The 14,806-nt window shown below is 52.5% G+C and overlaps 1 protein-coding gene across 1 annotated transcript in view; it reads right to left on the reverse strand.

The window, feature by feature from the left end:
- LOC122372685 (F-actin-monooxygenase MICAL3-like) overlaps positions 1 to 14,646 on the reverse strand; it is a 33,397-nt gene extending 18,751 nt beyond the window's left edge. The window contains exons 1-11 of the mRNA XM_043350195.1: positions 14,540 to 14,646; positions 12,997 to 13,212; positions 12,562 to 12,663; positions 11,996 to 12,203; positions 4,783 to 4,989; positions 3,637 to 3,893; positions 2,364 to 2,621; positions 1,824 to 2,029; positions 1,258 to 1,502; positions 629 to 885; positions 141 to 284 (exon numbers count right to left, since the gene is read on the reverse strand). Coding sequence (XP_043206130.1) covers positions 141 to 284; positions 629 to 885; positions 1,258 to 1,502; positions 1,824 to 2,029; positions 2,364 to 2,621; positions 3,637 to 3,893; positions 4,783 to 4,989; positions 11,996 to 12,203; positions 12,562 to 12,663; positions 12,997 to 13,164 — 2,052 coding nt within the window. The 5' untranslated portion in view covers positions 13,165 to 13,212; positions 14,540 to 14,646. The remainder of the gene's footprint in view (positions 1 to 140; positions 285 to 628; positions 886 to 1,257; positions 1,503 to 1,823; positions 2,030 to 2,363; positions 2,622 to 3,636; positions 3,894 to 4,782; positions 4,990 to 11,995; positions 12,204 to 12,561; positions 12,664 to 12,996; positions 13,213 to 14,539) is intronic.
- Between the last annotated feature and the right edge of the window lie 160 nt (positions 14,647 to 14,806).

Here is a 14,806-nt window from a genome sequence, read left to right on the forward strand (position 1 = left end):
ATCATAGCTCCATCTTTCTCCATAAAGCTCCACAACCGCTCAGTATACTGACTTGATGGTACACTCTGGCCGCTCAGCAGCCTGTCCTCGGTTTCCGCCCGTCACTGACCAGTGACCAACCCCACGTCCCACCGACCCACCTTATCCTTTGCGGCGTCGCTCTTGCGTTTGCGCTGTTTGCGCGCGTTCTCGCTGAGCGAGGAGCGTCGTCCGTCGGGCTGGGAGCGTCCAGGGACGGGCCGCCGGCCGCCGCCCGGGTCCGCCACCTCCTCCCGCAGCAGCTCCTGACGGCGACAGGCCGGGGACGTCAACCAATTGGACACATGGGATTGCAAGATTTAATTAAGACGAAACTCCTGGGCCTTTAAGAATTGCCTTTCAGGAAGTGACAGTGATGACACCAATGCATGGTAAGAGAAATCACTGATCACATATCAATCACAAGTCGATGGTCTAGAAAACAATATCTAGCAGAGTGAAATCCGTGCAAGACGAAACAAATAGGGTATCAAGCTCAGCTCGAGACAGCTATTTAAATCAGACATGAGCTTCAATCCCCGGCTAGTTTCCCGCCACCCAAGCTCCCCACTTCACACCACCTACAGTCCACCCACACCTCAATACTTACCGCGATTTTCGGCTTCACATAGGGAATCTCTCCGTGGAGGGCGTCATACACCTGGCTGAGGTAGCTGAGCATGGCCAGCCGGTCGGGACAGGCGCACTCGGCCATCTCCTGTGCCGTCATCACCGGCGGCACGCCGAGCTCGCTCTCCACCAGCGAGAAGGCTAGGGTGGTGTTGGCCAGCGGGTCGTCCCGGTCCAGGGAGGAGAGGTCCACCAGGTCCGGCCGGTACTTGTGGAGGATGCCGCACAGTGCCAGACCTGCCGCCGGAGCCGGGAAAAGAGCCGGTTAGATGAGGGCATGCAATAATTACTGAGCGGGATAAGCAGAAACGTTAGAGCAGCGCTGTCCATAAGAAATGACCTTTTAAAAGAAAACGAAAACTACTATACCTATAGTAGTTTTATATATTATGCGCAAGCGCATCATTTGTTCATTAGATGTGACTTCATCAGCTGGATCCGAACAACACGCATCTTTCACTGTGACTAAGCTCGGATTCGTTCTCGATGAATGTGTTACTGAGGCGCTCGTTCGCTCGCTTTTCTGTGGTGGAAGTAGGCTATTTAGGCTTCATCACAACACACAGAACCCTGCCCTCTGATACCAGCCAGCAGCGCCTCTTCACCCACCTGACTTGAAGCTGAGCGTCAGGTCGGTGACCTGGATCTCGGTCAGCGCCAGCTGCTTCTGGCACCACTTGAGCAGCATGTCGGGCTGCAGTGGCTCCTTGCGGGCCTTCTTGGCCGGCCGCTCGGTGGCGCGCTCGGTGTCACTGACGATCGTCAGCTCTCGCTGCAGCGACTCGGGGCAGTCCGTGTCCACCAGATCGCGGACCTGGTACGGACTCACCGAGGCCCGGTTCAGGTTCGGGTACCTGACGGCAGACGGGTCACCGGTCAGCTGATTCGCCACTGCACCGGGTAGATCAGGACGTCAGATCAGCGTACAAGTCATTCAGTCACCACAGGTCACAAACATATTCCAGGTAGGCCAGGGGTTTACAATCGCAGTACCGACGTTTCAAATGACCCCTCTATTTGATTCTAGAAATTATAACTCCCTAACATTCTTAACGCACCTGCGACACTCGCGGTGGCTCGACTTGCTACAGCGCGCTAACGACAATCATCACCACCAACATGTCATATTCCCCTCCCCGGCTCCAATCCATGTCCCCCACATCCCCCTTACACACCTGGTGCGCGGGTCGAGTGTGTAGCCGTGGTACTCGCAGCTGAGGTTGCGCGGTGTCGTCTGTGCCAGCTGCCGGTAGATGGACTCGCGCTCAGCCAGACACTCCAGCGTGGTGACCCGCGGATTGGCCCAGGAGCGCATCTGCCAGGCCGCGTCGAAACAGGACAGGAAGCCGCGCGCGCACCCGCTGCCCGTCGGCCAGAACGGCTGCCGTAGGAGAGACAGACAGAGACAGAGGGTCAGTTAGCTGCTGTCCAAGTAGACGAGTTCACAGCTGGGTTAAGGACTACCGACTTCGATGCACGACCGCGTACCAGTTAGCTGGACGCGCAGACCGAGTTGGCCAGCCAACGGTCGACCGAGCGGCTGACCGGCTCAACTAAGCACAAACAAGAAGTCGGTCAACTAAAAACCGGCACACTGATACATCGCACATTTCTGACTCACACACCATCACTCGGACATCTCCCATTCGACTCCCATCACCCCCTCGGCCGTGTTCTCCCCGCTCCGCTCTCCCCATCGACCCAGTGACTCTCACCTCCAGTAGACTGTCGCCCACCAGCTGCAGAAGCAGTTTGTGACCGTGCCGCTCCATCACCTTCCCAGCGTTCTGCGAGGCGTACATGCACGTAAAGTCGAACATGGCTACGTCCTCGCGGCCGTAGTGGTTGAGCGCGAACGGCAGCTGCGGCAGACGGTGCTCGGTCGAAAAGTCGGCCGCCTCGCGGGCGTACTGCATCAGCTTCTGACGGTTGACGTTCTCCGGGGACAGCAGACGGTTTGTGTCCATGAAGTCCTGGCGGCAAGGGAGTTTTTTTTAATGCATGATACAAAAAATATACGACATCATATCAAGTGAGGGAGCTCGGCAAGTCCTAAGAATTACGCTCATCAACGCTACGGCAGGATAATTGATGAGGTCGACTAGCATGCAACCATTAATCTGCATAAGCTTGGTGTTTTGCAGTCAAAACCCCTTTTCGTCTTCAATAAAACCCCTGTAAATGGACGAGAGGAGTTCCACTTTTGCTAAATGTCGCCTCTCCAACGTATTCCTCTAAAAACGGCACAGGCACGTCAATATCATGTCGGCTATCGTATGTCAACAGTCAGCAGCGTCAACAGTGTCGGCGGAAACAGCGACAGCCGTCGGTCGGCGGACGCCCGACGGGCGGGGACGGGGGCGGGGCGGCGGTCAACGTCGGTGGGGGGGGGGGGGGGGGGGGGTGGAGGGATCGCGGAGAGGGGGCGCGTATCAGCCGGTGATGGTCGGTCGGCGGCCAGCTGGACAGTGGCCCACATCGGCAGCTGTCACGGCTGCACCGCTGCAGCCGCCGGCGTCACTGTGCAGACCGGCGTCCGCAGACACTCCCGGAGATAGTGCGGGCGACACTCGTCCGCAAATACAAACAGTAGGCGGGGTGGGCGGGGTGGGGAGAGAAGCGGCGGGAGGGGAGGGCAGGGCAGGGATGGTGGCTGCTCGGGGAAGTGTTAGCGTCACGAGCCGCAGGAATGCCTCTGTCTGCGGATGGCGGGAGCAGGACAGACACAAGGTCAGGTCAATCGGGACAAAGCTAGGGGAGAGCACACTGCAGTTGGTAAGGTTCACAACAATTATGTGAACTGTGAAGTAGGTCACACCCTGAAGCTTGTCTCAGCAGTGCTCGCCACGCAAGCGAAACAATTTACTACCGTCAATGAGAAATAACAGCTCCCACACTTCCCGCTCCGTTCAAGTGGCCCCGGAGACGGGAGACTCACGTAACGACCTGGAAAGGACCCCCTCCCCTCCTTTCTAGAGCCCCACATACCTGAATGATGACTCCCTTGGCCAGCAGGCTCTGTTTCTTCGCCGTCATGACGAAGTAGTGCGTCTCGTCCTTGTAGTAGACGATGTTCTCGAGCTCGATACCGGTGGCGTCGTACAGGTCCCGGAAGAACTTCTGGTTGAAGATGAACGCCACGCCCGAGATCTCGTCGACGCGCGCCTCCGCCTCGGTGCGACGGTTCACGAAGTTGGCCGTGATGGCGATGGCCAGCTTCCCGCGGAACTCCTTGCGACGGAAACCTGGACCAGGTTGGATGGTTAGTATCGCATTGGGTGGGACCTTATAGACCATATGTGGAATAATCATCGTTACATAAATACGTTGTCGAAGCAGGAATAAAAATAAGCAGCTTGTAAGCGTGCGACGAAAACTGTGCCCTTCATTTACTGTAAAGCAAAGTATTGCAATAAAAAGGTCGCATTGTATTTGCTTTGTTGCGCTCAACCTGTTCAAAAGAAAAAAAGCAAGGGAAGTGAAATTCGAGATTCACCATTATTTTCCTATCTCATTTCTCATCCATCCACCCGTTTCACTACGATTCCCTGTCAGCCCACGGCCCCACTCTGAGCCCCTCCCCGCGACTCACAAAAACACGCCATGCGTCATCCATCACGTGACCCACGACCCCAGCGGCCGGTGCCGCGCCTTTGTCCCCCACGGCACTCAATGTCAACGATCACGGCCGGCCCGGGGGGGGGGGGGGGGGGCGGGGCAGGGGGCGACCCCGTGCGCGCCGAGCGGCTCCGAGCGTGCCAATAGACACCGTGTGACGTGGCAAAACCACCGCCCGGCCCCAGAGCCTTTTTCTACGCCGAAAACACCGAGGGTTTTAGCGGTGTGGCACGTAAAACCGAGCAGTCCTAACGTGAGTGAGCACTGATTAGCTGGCAAATGGAACAAAGAGACCAGACAAGAGCTGCCGAGCAACACGAAATACTTTCACGGTCCACTTATCACTTAAAACAACTGAGGCTCCCGCCCCTCCTCAAGTTTGTCTTCAATACCACAACCCTCACTAGCATTCAAACTTAACGGCTCGGAACACATGCTATCCCACTAAACAAACAAACATACCCCGGCCGCTCTCCGACCCGCCAACTGACCGCCGCACTACCAACGGTTACTCACATTTGAAGGTGTTTCGTTTTCCATCAGCTCCAACGAGCACATCGAACTGGAAGTCGGCGGCCGGATGGTCGGGCGGGCTGAGCCGCGCGCGCCAGCCGGTCCGCTCGTCAGCCGGCTCCACCAGCTCCTCATAGCCGACGTTCTCGTACACCTCGACTCCCAGCAGTAGGGCCACCTTCAGCAGGATACACTGTAGCTGCCGGATACCTGGCGCAGACGGGGTGGACCGCGCCGGTTAGAATGGGGGTCAGGCACGCTGAGCGCTCCTCGTCTCAGTGATGAATAAGGAACGGTAGGAATCGACCTACGCTGATTGGAACGATGCAGAAGACGAGAACTAAAAGCCCTGATGTGGTATTTGATGGTGGCAGCCGGAAACTGATACTGAAATGGCACGTTTACGGTCAATAGAAATTACGAACAGGCTATATTTCATTTTGTTTCTCTACAACTCAACACTTAAAAACAAACTTGTAATTATCTGCCACCGAATACGCATATTCTAGATCGTCTGCGTTTAAAAATAAACAAGAAATTTCAGGCCGCAAATTTGGCAACAGAAAATCGTTCAAAGTAGCTTCACCTATGCGGTGGGATGGCATAGGATGCTACAAAAACCTTCCAGCCCGTATGGGCACCAGTAGTGGGGTGAGGTCACCCGGGTCGGGTCGTGTCTCCTTCAATGCTGACAGATGAGACGTGTTGTGTGAAAACGGCCGGGTAAACGGCGGGGAAATGTGTCAGACGCCGACCCCGTCATTCAACTTCACCGGGCTACAAAGTGGGCTGGAGCATCGCTCCGCGAGTTGTAATTGCAGTTGAACGCCGCAAATAGCGAGCAAACGGTGTGCAACAACACCAATAACTTCGAACCTATAACTTGGCTAAGGTAATGCTCGCATGACTAAGACCCAAGGTAGCGTGTAGTAAGCGACATCTCTGAACAGATACCGTGAGATTATTATCTGTGACAACGTACAATACAACGGCAATCCACCACGCCGATCCATTTGACCCGTGTGCGACGTGCCCGCTAACAAATCCAGTCACGTCAATATCCACTAAACCCCACTGAACGTCAGCATTATCAAACGGCGAGGTTCGTGCTCGTGACCAGTTCGCTGCGCTCGCTCCCTTTCGATCGATCCAAGCCTGAAATACCGACCGGTGACCGCTCCTCTCCTCTCCAAATTCGGACGCTACCGGCGGCAGACGAATCCGTGCCCGGTGCCCCGGGGAGCCGGACCGTACCCGGGCTGAGGCAGTAGCTGCCCGCGTAGATGCTGCGGGCGGTAAGGCCGGTGATATAAGGAGGAGAGTGGCGGGAAAATGGTCAGAAAATGGTCGGAAAATGGCCACGGAACGGCCAGCTAATGGAGTGTGTGAAAGGATGCTGCAGTTACCGCAACATTATGGATACGCCGCTATTCAACAGGGATGTTTTCAGTGCGTTCCAGAATCAACGAGCACGTTTTACGCGGGCGGGCCCTCCTCCGAGCGATGCAGACAAATGCTATGGACATTTATACGTTCGTCAAAAAGAAAAAATACCCGACAAAAATAGCCGTCCAAAATAGTCTCTTAGGTTTCAATGGACATATTTTCAATATTTTCTATAGTAGGATTTCCAGTAGCGTCGCGACTATAAACATGCCACCAGTTATTTCCTACAAGCCCGCAAACACCTCCACAAGACCGGTCGTTTGCTAACAGCACTCGACATCTGTCTGCCTCAATCACTAGGTTGCACCCAGCCAGTCCATCTCCAGCCTACAGCTGGACGTCGGACTTGCGCCCAGTTTGGACCCGGATCAATTGGATTCAGTTTGTCTCGTGTGGTGTGGTCATGTGGATTAGTTGACCGAGGACTGTGACCAAATGCGAGACATGTCACACGCCCTTTTAATACTGATGAGATCCACAGACTTTGAGTAATGAGACGCCTCCGACTTGTTTTTAAGTGTCGACAATATTTACAAGCCATCATGTTAATCGCTCTTTATCTGCCACCAAACCAACCCATCCACAAAGAGGTACCCGGCCAAAGGTCGGCGCCCGTCGGCGGTCAGCCCTTCAAGTACCCCAGGTCTGTGCACCAGCGGTCGACGCAGAGTGCTGCACAGTGACGTCACTCGGGCGTCCAACTCGAGATAACGTCTGACTGATCGTCTAAACACCGTCCGGCCGCCACTGTAGGGGAGTCAACCAGTAGAGCAGGACGGAGCCCGGCGCCGAACCTCGCTAGTCTAGCCATCGCCGAGCTAGTACTAACGCCAGCACGAGGCGGCAAATGGTTTGCGATCAGATAGAATGAATAGCAGCTGCATGCGAGGAAAGTATATGCGCATATGCATGCATGAAGCCGGTCCTAGGAGCATCTGATGATTCCGGTGCGACTATTTCCGATCTAATGCATGTGGTGGGGAAGACACGCAAACACGCAGCTCGCACATGAAGCCCTCCCAGAAGTGAGCAGCTCACGGCACGTAGTAACACCCTCACGCCGGTGTTTCCGTCAGTCCGGAGTAATCAGATAGTTCACGCGGGTCGGCGCCGTTTGGGCTAGAGGCGGGCGCCGTTTGGGCCAGAGGCGGGCGGCGTGTCCAAATAGGGCGCCCCACAGGGGAGTGAGACGGAGAGCTGCGATCGCCGTGCTGACAGCCGGGCCAGTTCTGACGAGCGGTCCGACTGAGTTCACCGAGACACCGGCCACAAACGGTTAGCAACTGGGCGGTGATGGTTTACTGGACACTGCTGGTCGGCGTCAATGCCGTCATGACGGCCGACACACAGAGCCGGTGACCGTACCCAGGGTGGTAGTAGTCGCGTTTTATTAAAGTGACAATGAGAACTTCACCACAGGGAGACTGGCAGAGACGGAAGGGTAGTGCGACGCATCAAACCGCTAATGTTATTACGGAGCGAGCGAAGCGAGCGTAGTCTTTCCTTAGATTAACGGAAATTTCTGAGTATGAGCGGCCGGCCGGCCGGCCGGCCGGCCGGCCGTGGTCACGCTTTTGCGAGGCTTATATCTCAGCAACCACTTGACCGATTTACACGCGGTAATTTTTGTAGGGTAGCTACATTCCTTCTACCAAGTATTGGACTATTCCCGATGCATGTGGGTGACCCCTTATGCACGTGCCACGTGCAAAACGAAGAGGTGTCAGTTTTGTAATTGTTGCAATATCTCGGTAACTACTTGGCCGATTGCGCTGAAAGTTGGCATGTAGGTAGGCACCCACTAGGCACTGCATATACATGTGCCAGAGTTGGGGTGCTGCTGCACGTGCGCACGTGCAGGGGTCGTTTCCAGATCTCGGGAACGGCTGGACCGATTGCGCTCAAATTTGGTACACGGTTAGGGACCGGTTAGTAGGGTGCCGTGCACAAGTCAGTTGGGACCCATTTTGCACGTGCGCACGTGCAGGGTGCCGCTTCCAGATCTCGAGAACGGCTGGGCCGATTGTGCCCAAATTTGGCACATCGCTAGAGACCAGTTAGTAGGGTGCCGTGCACAAGTCAGTTGGAGGTACCCCTCGCAATTTCGCACGTGCAAGGCCCACCCTCTCGCTCGCTCCGTTAGTCGCCCCAAAAGGCGTTATACTGGTGTTGTAAGGGCGCTACGAATAAAGCCTAAAACAGACTCTTTCCGCAGTCAGGAAATCGCATGCGAGAGCCTATTCAAATACATGGAAGTGCGCTCGCATCAATTGCAACCGCAAGCGATTGATGCGAGAATAATTACGGAGCGAGCGAAGCGAGCGGAGTCTTTCCTTAGATTAACGGAAATTTCTGAGTATGAGCGGCCGGCCGGCCGGCCGGCCGTGGTCACGGTTTTGCGACGCTTATATCTCAGCAACCACTTGACCGATTTACACGCGGTAATTTTTGTAGGGTAGCTTCATTCCTTCTACCAAGTATTGGACTATTCCTGATGCATGTAGGTGACCCCTTATGCACGTGCCACGTGCAACACGAAGAGGTGTCACTTTTGTAATTGTTGCAATATCTCGGTAACTACTTGGCCGATTGCGCTGAAAGTTGGCATGTAGGTAGGCACCCACTAGGCAATGCATATCCATGTGCCAGAGTTGGGGTGCTGCTGCACGTGCGCACGTGCAGGGGTCGATTCCAGATCTCGAGAACGGCTGGACCGATTGCGCTCAAATTTGGTACACGGTTACGGAGCAGTTAGTAGGGTGCCGTGCACAAGTCAGTTGGGACCCATTTTGCACGTGCGCACGTGCAGGGTGCCGCTTCCAGATCTCGAGAACGGCTGGGCCGATTGTGCTCAAATTCGGCACATCGCTAGAGACCGGTTAGTAGGGTGCCGTGCACAAGTCAGTTGGAGGTACCCCCTCGCAATTTCGCACGTGCAAGGCCCACCCTCTCGCTCGCTCCGTTAGTCGCCCCATAAGGCGCTTTACTGGTTATAATGTATTTGAATAGGCTCTCGCATGTAATTTCCTGAACGCGGAAAGAGTCTGTTTCAGTCTTAAGCCGAATCCATCGAGAATGTGCGAACAACGATAAATGCAATAAATTGCCAGCGAAATAGGAGCCTAGCAAACAGAGTTTATCGCCGCGATTATGCGATTATTCAGGTCCGATATCATCCATTTCATTCACATACGTGGCTTAACAAGATAAATGCCCACTTCCTCGTCGCCTCAAACGATATTTACCAGGCGAATCGCACCACTTTTAACGATAATTTATCGAACCCCCAGCAAATACTAACGCCACACTAACTAAATTCGTGTCAAACCGACATTGCATAACACTTCCATCAGCACACCCGGAAACCAGTCACCTGGTGCTTCATTCCGCCAGCACCGACAACAAACTTCCCTGTGACCTCTGAGAGCATCCGTTCGCGCAAACAAGCCTTATTATTCCTGCAGATAGGTATCACCCTGAACTATTGCCACATCGCGCGGAATACAGCGCCCGTGCGCTGCGCTCCGTTCTCCCCCGCCCGCTGCAAAAACACCGCAGGCGTCTTCAGAGGACTCGGCAGTGGGATCGATGACAGAGCCTCACATCGCGAGCGGTGGAGGAGTCTCCCCGGGAGTGGGGAGCGGCGGCCGCCCACCCGGCCGGCTGGGTAGACTGTCGGTGACGTCACTACTCCCCGGGTGACGTCATCTCCCCCCCCCCCCCCCCCCGGAGCCGGCTGCCAAGACTGGCAACGTGAATCAACGGCGGGTCTGGCGGCCTCGGGGCTCGGCACCACGCAGGTGCCGCCGGGGACGGTCGGGAACAGCCCCGGGTGGTGTGACGCGGGGTCACTCACTGGGAGCCGAGGTGACGGGGTGGCAGAGAAGGCGTCGGGAGAAGGGGAGGAGAAGGGGGATAGACGACAAAAGGGGCGGGGCGAGGGGCTGCAATAGAGAGAAGCGGAGAGGGAGAGACATCGGGAGAGGAGGTGCGAGGAAGAGAAGTACGGAGAGACTGAAGGAGAGGCAAGAGATGAGATAGAAGGACTGATAGGAAAAAGATGATAGAGTCGATATTCACTTATAAGAGCTCACAGTACGGTAAAGTGACGTCGAACGTTTAGCAGAGGCAACTATACGGCAGTCAACTTATCAAAACCCCGTCGCAGCAGTTAGCAATAGTTATTCAGAACTACATCAAGGCATCTAGCAAACCAAGGCAACGTGGCTGGCATTCTTACGAGGCTAACACGCCATGAGAAAAACGTGAGCCGTGGCCAATCACGGTCAGTGGTCACGCAATTGGGGAAAAGTCACGAAGCAGCCTCTATTGCATTACGCTCCCACAAAAGCTATGATTTTGAGCCATCGACTTCAATCGGTATGGCACCGTATTGAATACGCAATGAGATTATTTTCAGCATCACAACCAGCGTCACTCGAAATCTGGTACAGCTCAAGACATGCATCAATAAAGCACCATTTCCGCACGAGTTAAAATGATCTGAACGTATGCAGCTCTTGGCTCGATGTCGTTTTTCGGGAGAATCACAGAGAGACCATCGGCTCCTCCAAAAGTATTTTGACAGGAACCAGACCAATATTGACGTAACAAAAGACATTGTACGGCCATTTTCCCGTCTCCAGGAAAAACAATCGCAAGCAGAGCTGGAAAAAAAGGATAGCGATACGAAATGGATATAAGTAGGATACGAGCACCTGTCTATATTTATAACCGATTTATCTGCACAACTATCCAGCCGATGAGGTGAGCAGCATGCTCTTTTTTTTGTGCCTTCGTTGAGGCTCTGTGACATCAAACCATGACCAAGGCCCAGAGGGTAACCACATCAAGCAATACGGGACAGACTAGGGAGAGGGCCGAGCAAATTCGTCATCTTCTTATTTACTTTTTAGCATGAACGACACAATCGGTAGTGTACCCATATGTTTGGCTATTTTCCCGTCCAACTACGCAATAAAGCGCAGTAAATCGACCGAAGACGTCGGACCTGAATGAAACAGACGTTCCAGTTCAGACCAGAGCCCCGGTAATTTACGGCCGTGGTTGGGGCGCCTCGGGAGATCCAACGACGAGTCTCACCGCCCGTCACCACCACGAGCCGGCGGCCGGCGCCGACGCTCCCGTTCGGTCTAATGGTTCGGTAGAAGCAAGCAGGGGTAGGGGTACGAGTGGAGTTACGGTGAAGGTAGGAAAAAGCGAACGGAGGAGTCGAGGGGAAGTCATCACCCGGCCTCGGCAAGCAGGGGTGACCGGGTGCTTGGACGCCATCCCAGCCCGATACGTCACACTCGGTACCAATGCCGGCCAACAATATCAAAATTTGTCCGCATCATACTGGCACGCTGCGGCACATAGCACGTGGCTCATAGAGCCTCATCCCAGAGAGGACAACGGTCATGATCACCGATCATGATCAGCGTACATAACACGAAAGGACTCTCTGTTCTAATGCCAAAGAACCGCCATGGCGCTTCTGGCGACCAGCAACATAGGCGGTAACGGAAATACCGTGGTCTTTGTTCGTCATTAGCAGCTGTTGAGTTTGAACGGCATGTCTCGTCCTTTTTACATCAGCCCGTGTCCACCGTCTCAGCCGTGATCGGTTCGCGTCCTGGTACGACTTTGGCACGGTATTTCCAGCCGAGGCCAAAGTCGCACACTTCGCTGAATGTGCCACCGTCTGGCGTCTACGGACGATATTCGATCAATCCATCCCTCGAGACCATTGCCCAGAGTAGGTACTCACTGATGTGATCGATGGCGCCCGCACAGAACTTGCCGAAGAACTTCTTGGCGCCGAGGGCCTTCAGGTCGTGGATGACCATGGGCCACAGGTGGAGCACGTTGTTTCGGCTGAAGCGGTCGCGCTTCTCGAGCACGACCACGCGCGCGCCGAGCAGCTGGGCCTCGATGGCGGCGCGCAGCCCACACGGGCCGCAGCCGATCACCAGGACCTGCGGGGCATTGAGAGGGGCGTTAGGGCGACTGCTGATTATAGCCAGCTGTTACCAGAGGGTCTGGAGAGGTGGCTCAGTGTAGGTGCGAAGAACTAAACATCAGAATCCAGAATCAGATCCCCATAAACAAACCAACCATTGACCACACATGTAGCCATGATATGAATTATGAATTCATCAGAAAGAAGAAAAGCTTCAAATGACAACAAGAACATTCAGATACTTAGGCAGTAGGCACCTTCATAAAGAAAGAGATCTGAGAGGGATCCATTGATGCCTATGGAGGAATCAGGTAGAGCTGCCAGGTTGAGCACTTGTACCCTCCCTGTCTCCCTCCTCTGAAGTGACTACATACCTTGGTGCTGGCACATGCTTTCCCTTGATTGTAGCATTTGTGTGATGCCCTCTTGTCAAACTTGGCAAACAATCCCTGAGCCTTCCATGACTTCAGCTTTGACTGAAATGAGAAACATGGGTTTATTCTAAACACACAACTAAAATATATGTAACACACCACAATGCAGGTTTAGCATAAACAGCTTATCATCAAATCATATCTACCATGAAGTTCAGTGGACTGCTAAGATACAACTCTGAGGCTCATTCAATCAGTCTCAAACAACATCCAAAGTTACATAACATCTCTTCTATCACTGCAGAGACAATACTTAAAGCATTAATATCCTAATTCTTAAGAGCAAACAAAGTTGTAAAAATTAGACAGATGCTGAACTATATGGTTTTATCATGCTACCTGTTGAAAAATTGGAAGAACTGGCTGATGACTTACCTTCAGTTTAGGGTAGAATACTGGGAATTTCCCAGGTTTCAAGTTCAACGTTGCACACAATCTTCTGTAATGACTCAAGATGCCTTTGAAAGTCTGAGCTGCACAATAGTGATCAAAGATGTCTGCTGCCAGAGCAGAGTCTGGAGACAGTGCACTGTTTCCCGGCATGATGGGCAGCTGAACTGGACTGAATACTGGAGATGATGGGGTGTGCTCCTGTTGAAATACCATGGTTGCATGTGATGATCAGTCTCAGAATGCACACAACACTGATATAGGTCTGCAGGAGCTCTGACACAGGATGCAGCCAGCAGCAGAGGCTGTACCCAACTGAACTTGGCAATGAACCAGGAGCTAGACCACCTCTGAAAAACCACCTCACTAGTGCCAAGTTTTTTTTGTCTATATTGGCAGCTGAAGTTGCCAATAACCAATGTCCTCATGTGCTTTGTTTGCAAGACACAGAGAAAGGGAACTAGCACAGTGGCCCAGTCTAGCTAAAGATGACATCCCTTTCAGCTTTTGACAGCCATTTACAAAACTTAGCTTGAGCTTTCCGCACACTCAGAAAACAGTTGGGGAAACTACGAGGCGAATGTCAAAAAATGGATTGGTCAATAAATGGACTTTTGATGACCATATATGGGCATAAATGCAGCCCCCGCTACTAAGGGTGAAAAACGGTATAACAAGCCGGTACTTGCGGTATCGCGTCCACTTATTGGAGAGAAAAGGCTTCCATTTTTCACAAGGAATTAGTGTGATTTGATTAAATTCGGCGAATCGACTCGAAAATGGCGATAGGAAAACGGCTTTTCTGCAGGTTCTGGGCGTCACAATCAGCTGGCCAATTCAATAAATGGATTGGTTTTATGAAAGAAAATTGTTAAAAGATTTAATTTAATTACAATAAACAAAAATATTAAATTCTAAAATAATAAATTAACTACAATTAGAAAAACCATAAACAAAATAATAAAAATAATGACATTTTTAAACCACGGTACTGCTTACATTTTTTGACGCGTCTGTTTCAATCCGCCATATTTGCCAATCACGGTTTGACCTTGCGTTGTAACTCTGCGATTTAGAGCCGCCAGTTAATTATGCACCGGGTGAGTGTAGGCCTTGTGTGGTTAAAAAACATTCTTATGCCTTATTTTTTCATTTGAATGCTAAAATTCATTGAAAAGATGAAGTTGTCTGATTTTATGACCATATATGGTCATCGCCCCGCCCACTCCAGCCGCTGATTGGCTAATCCAATTTTTGCTTGGCTCCTCGTAGTTTCCCCAACTGAAAAGCACCACTTCACTGCTCAGTTTACCAAGATGCTTGATTGCTGTAATGCAGCTTGTTTAAGCATAATTTTCATTTAACAATGAATGTGTAAATTCATCATAAGTAGATTAAAACCATAACTTAAAACCATGAATAACCAAGAGTTTCAGAAACACACAAAATATCAAATTTAAGAGGCTAAAAGTGAGACTACTGCTATGAACGAAGCTGAAACATCCAAGAAAATATTTTACGTACTTACTAAATTGCTTGTTTCACCCAAACCAGCATTATCGTCAAAATTATCACGCCCCCACCCTCCCCATCACAACGGTTGCGTTTGCGGGAGAGAGAGCGCTCGCCGCTGTTGCTGTGGGAAAATCGGACACCAACTCCAGCCTCATCAAGGATGGAAGAAAACACTTTTTGGATTTTGAGGCGAAATCTAGTGACGTCATAAGCTGGCCGCTTCCAAAACAAAACACAGCAGTGATGTTTGGGTTCGTAAACGACATTCAGGGAGGCAGTT

The sequence above is a fragment of the Amphibalanus amphitrite genome, unplaced genomic scaffold (assembly GCF_019059575.1).
Source record: "Amphibalanus amphitrite isolate SeventyFive unplaced genomic scaffold, NRLGWU_Aamphi_draft 001387F_arrow, whole genome shotgun sequence".
Taxonomy (NCBI): Eukaryota; Metazoa; Arthropoda; class Thecostraca; order Balanomorpha; family Balanidae; genus Amphibalanus; species Amphibalanus amphitrite.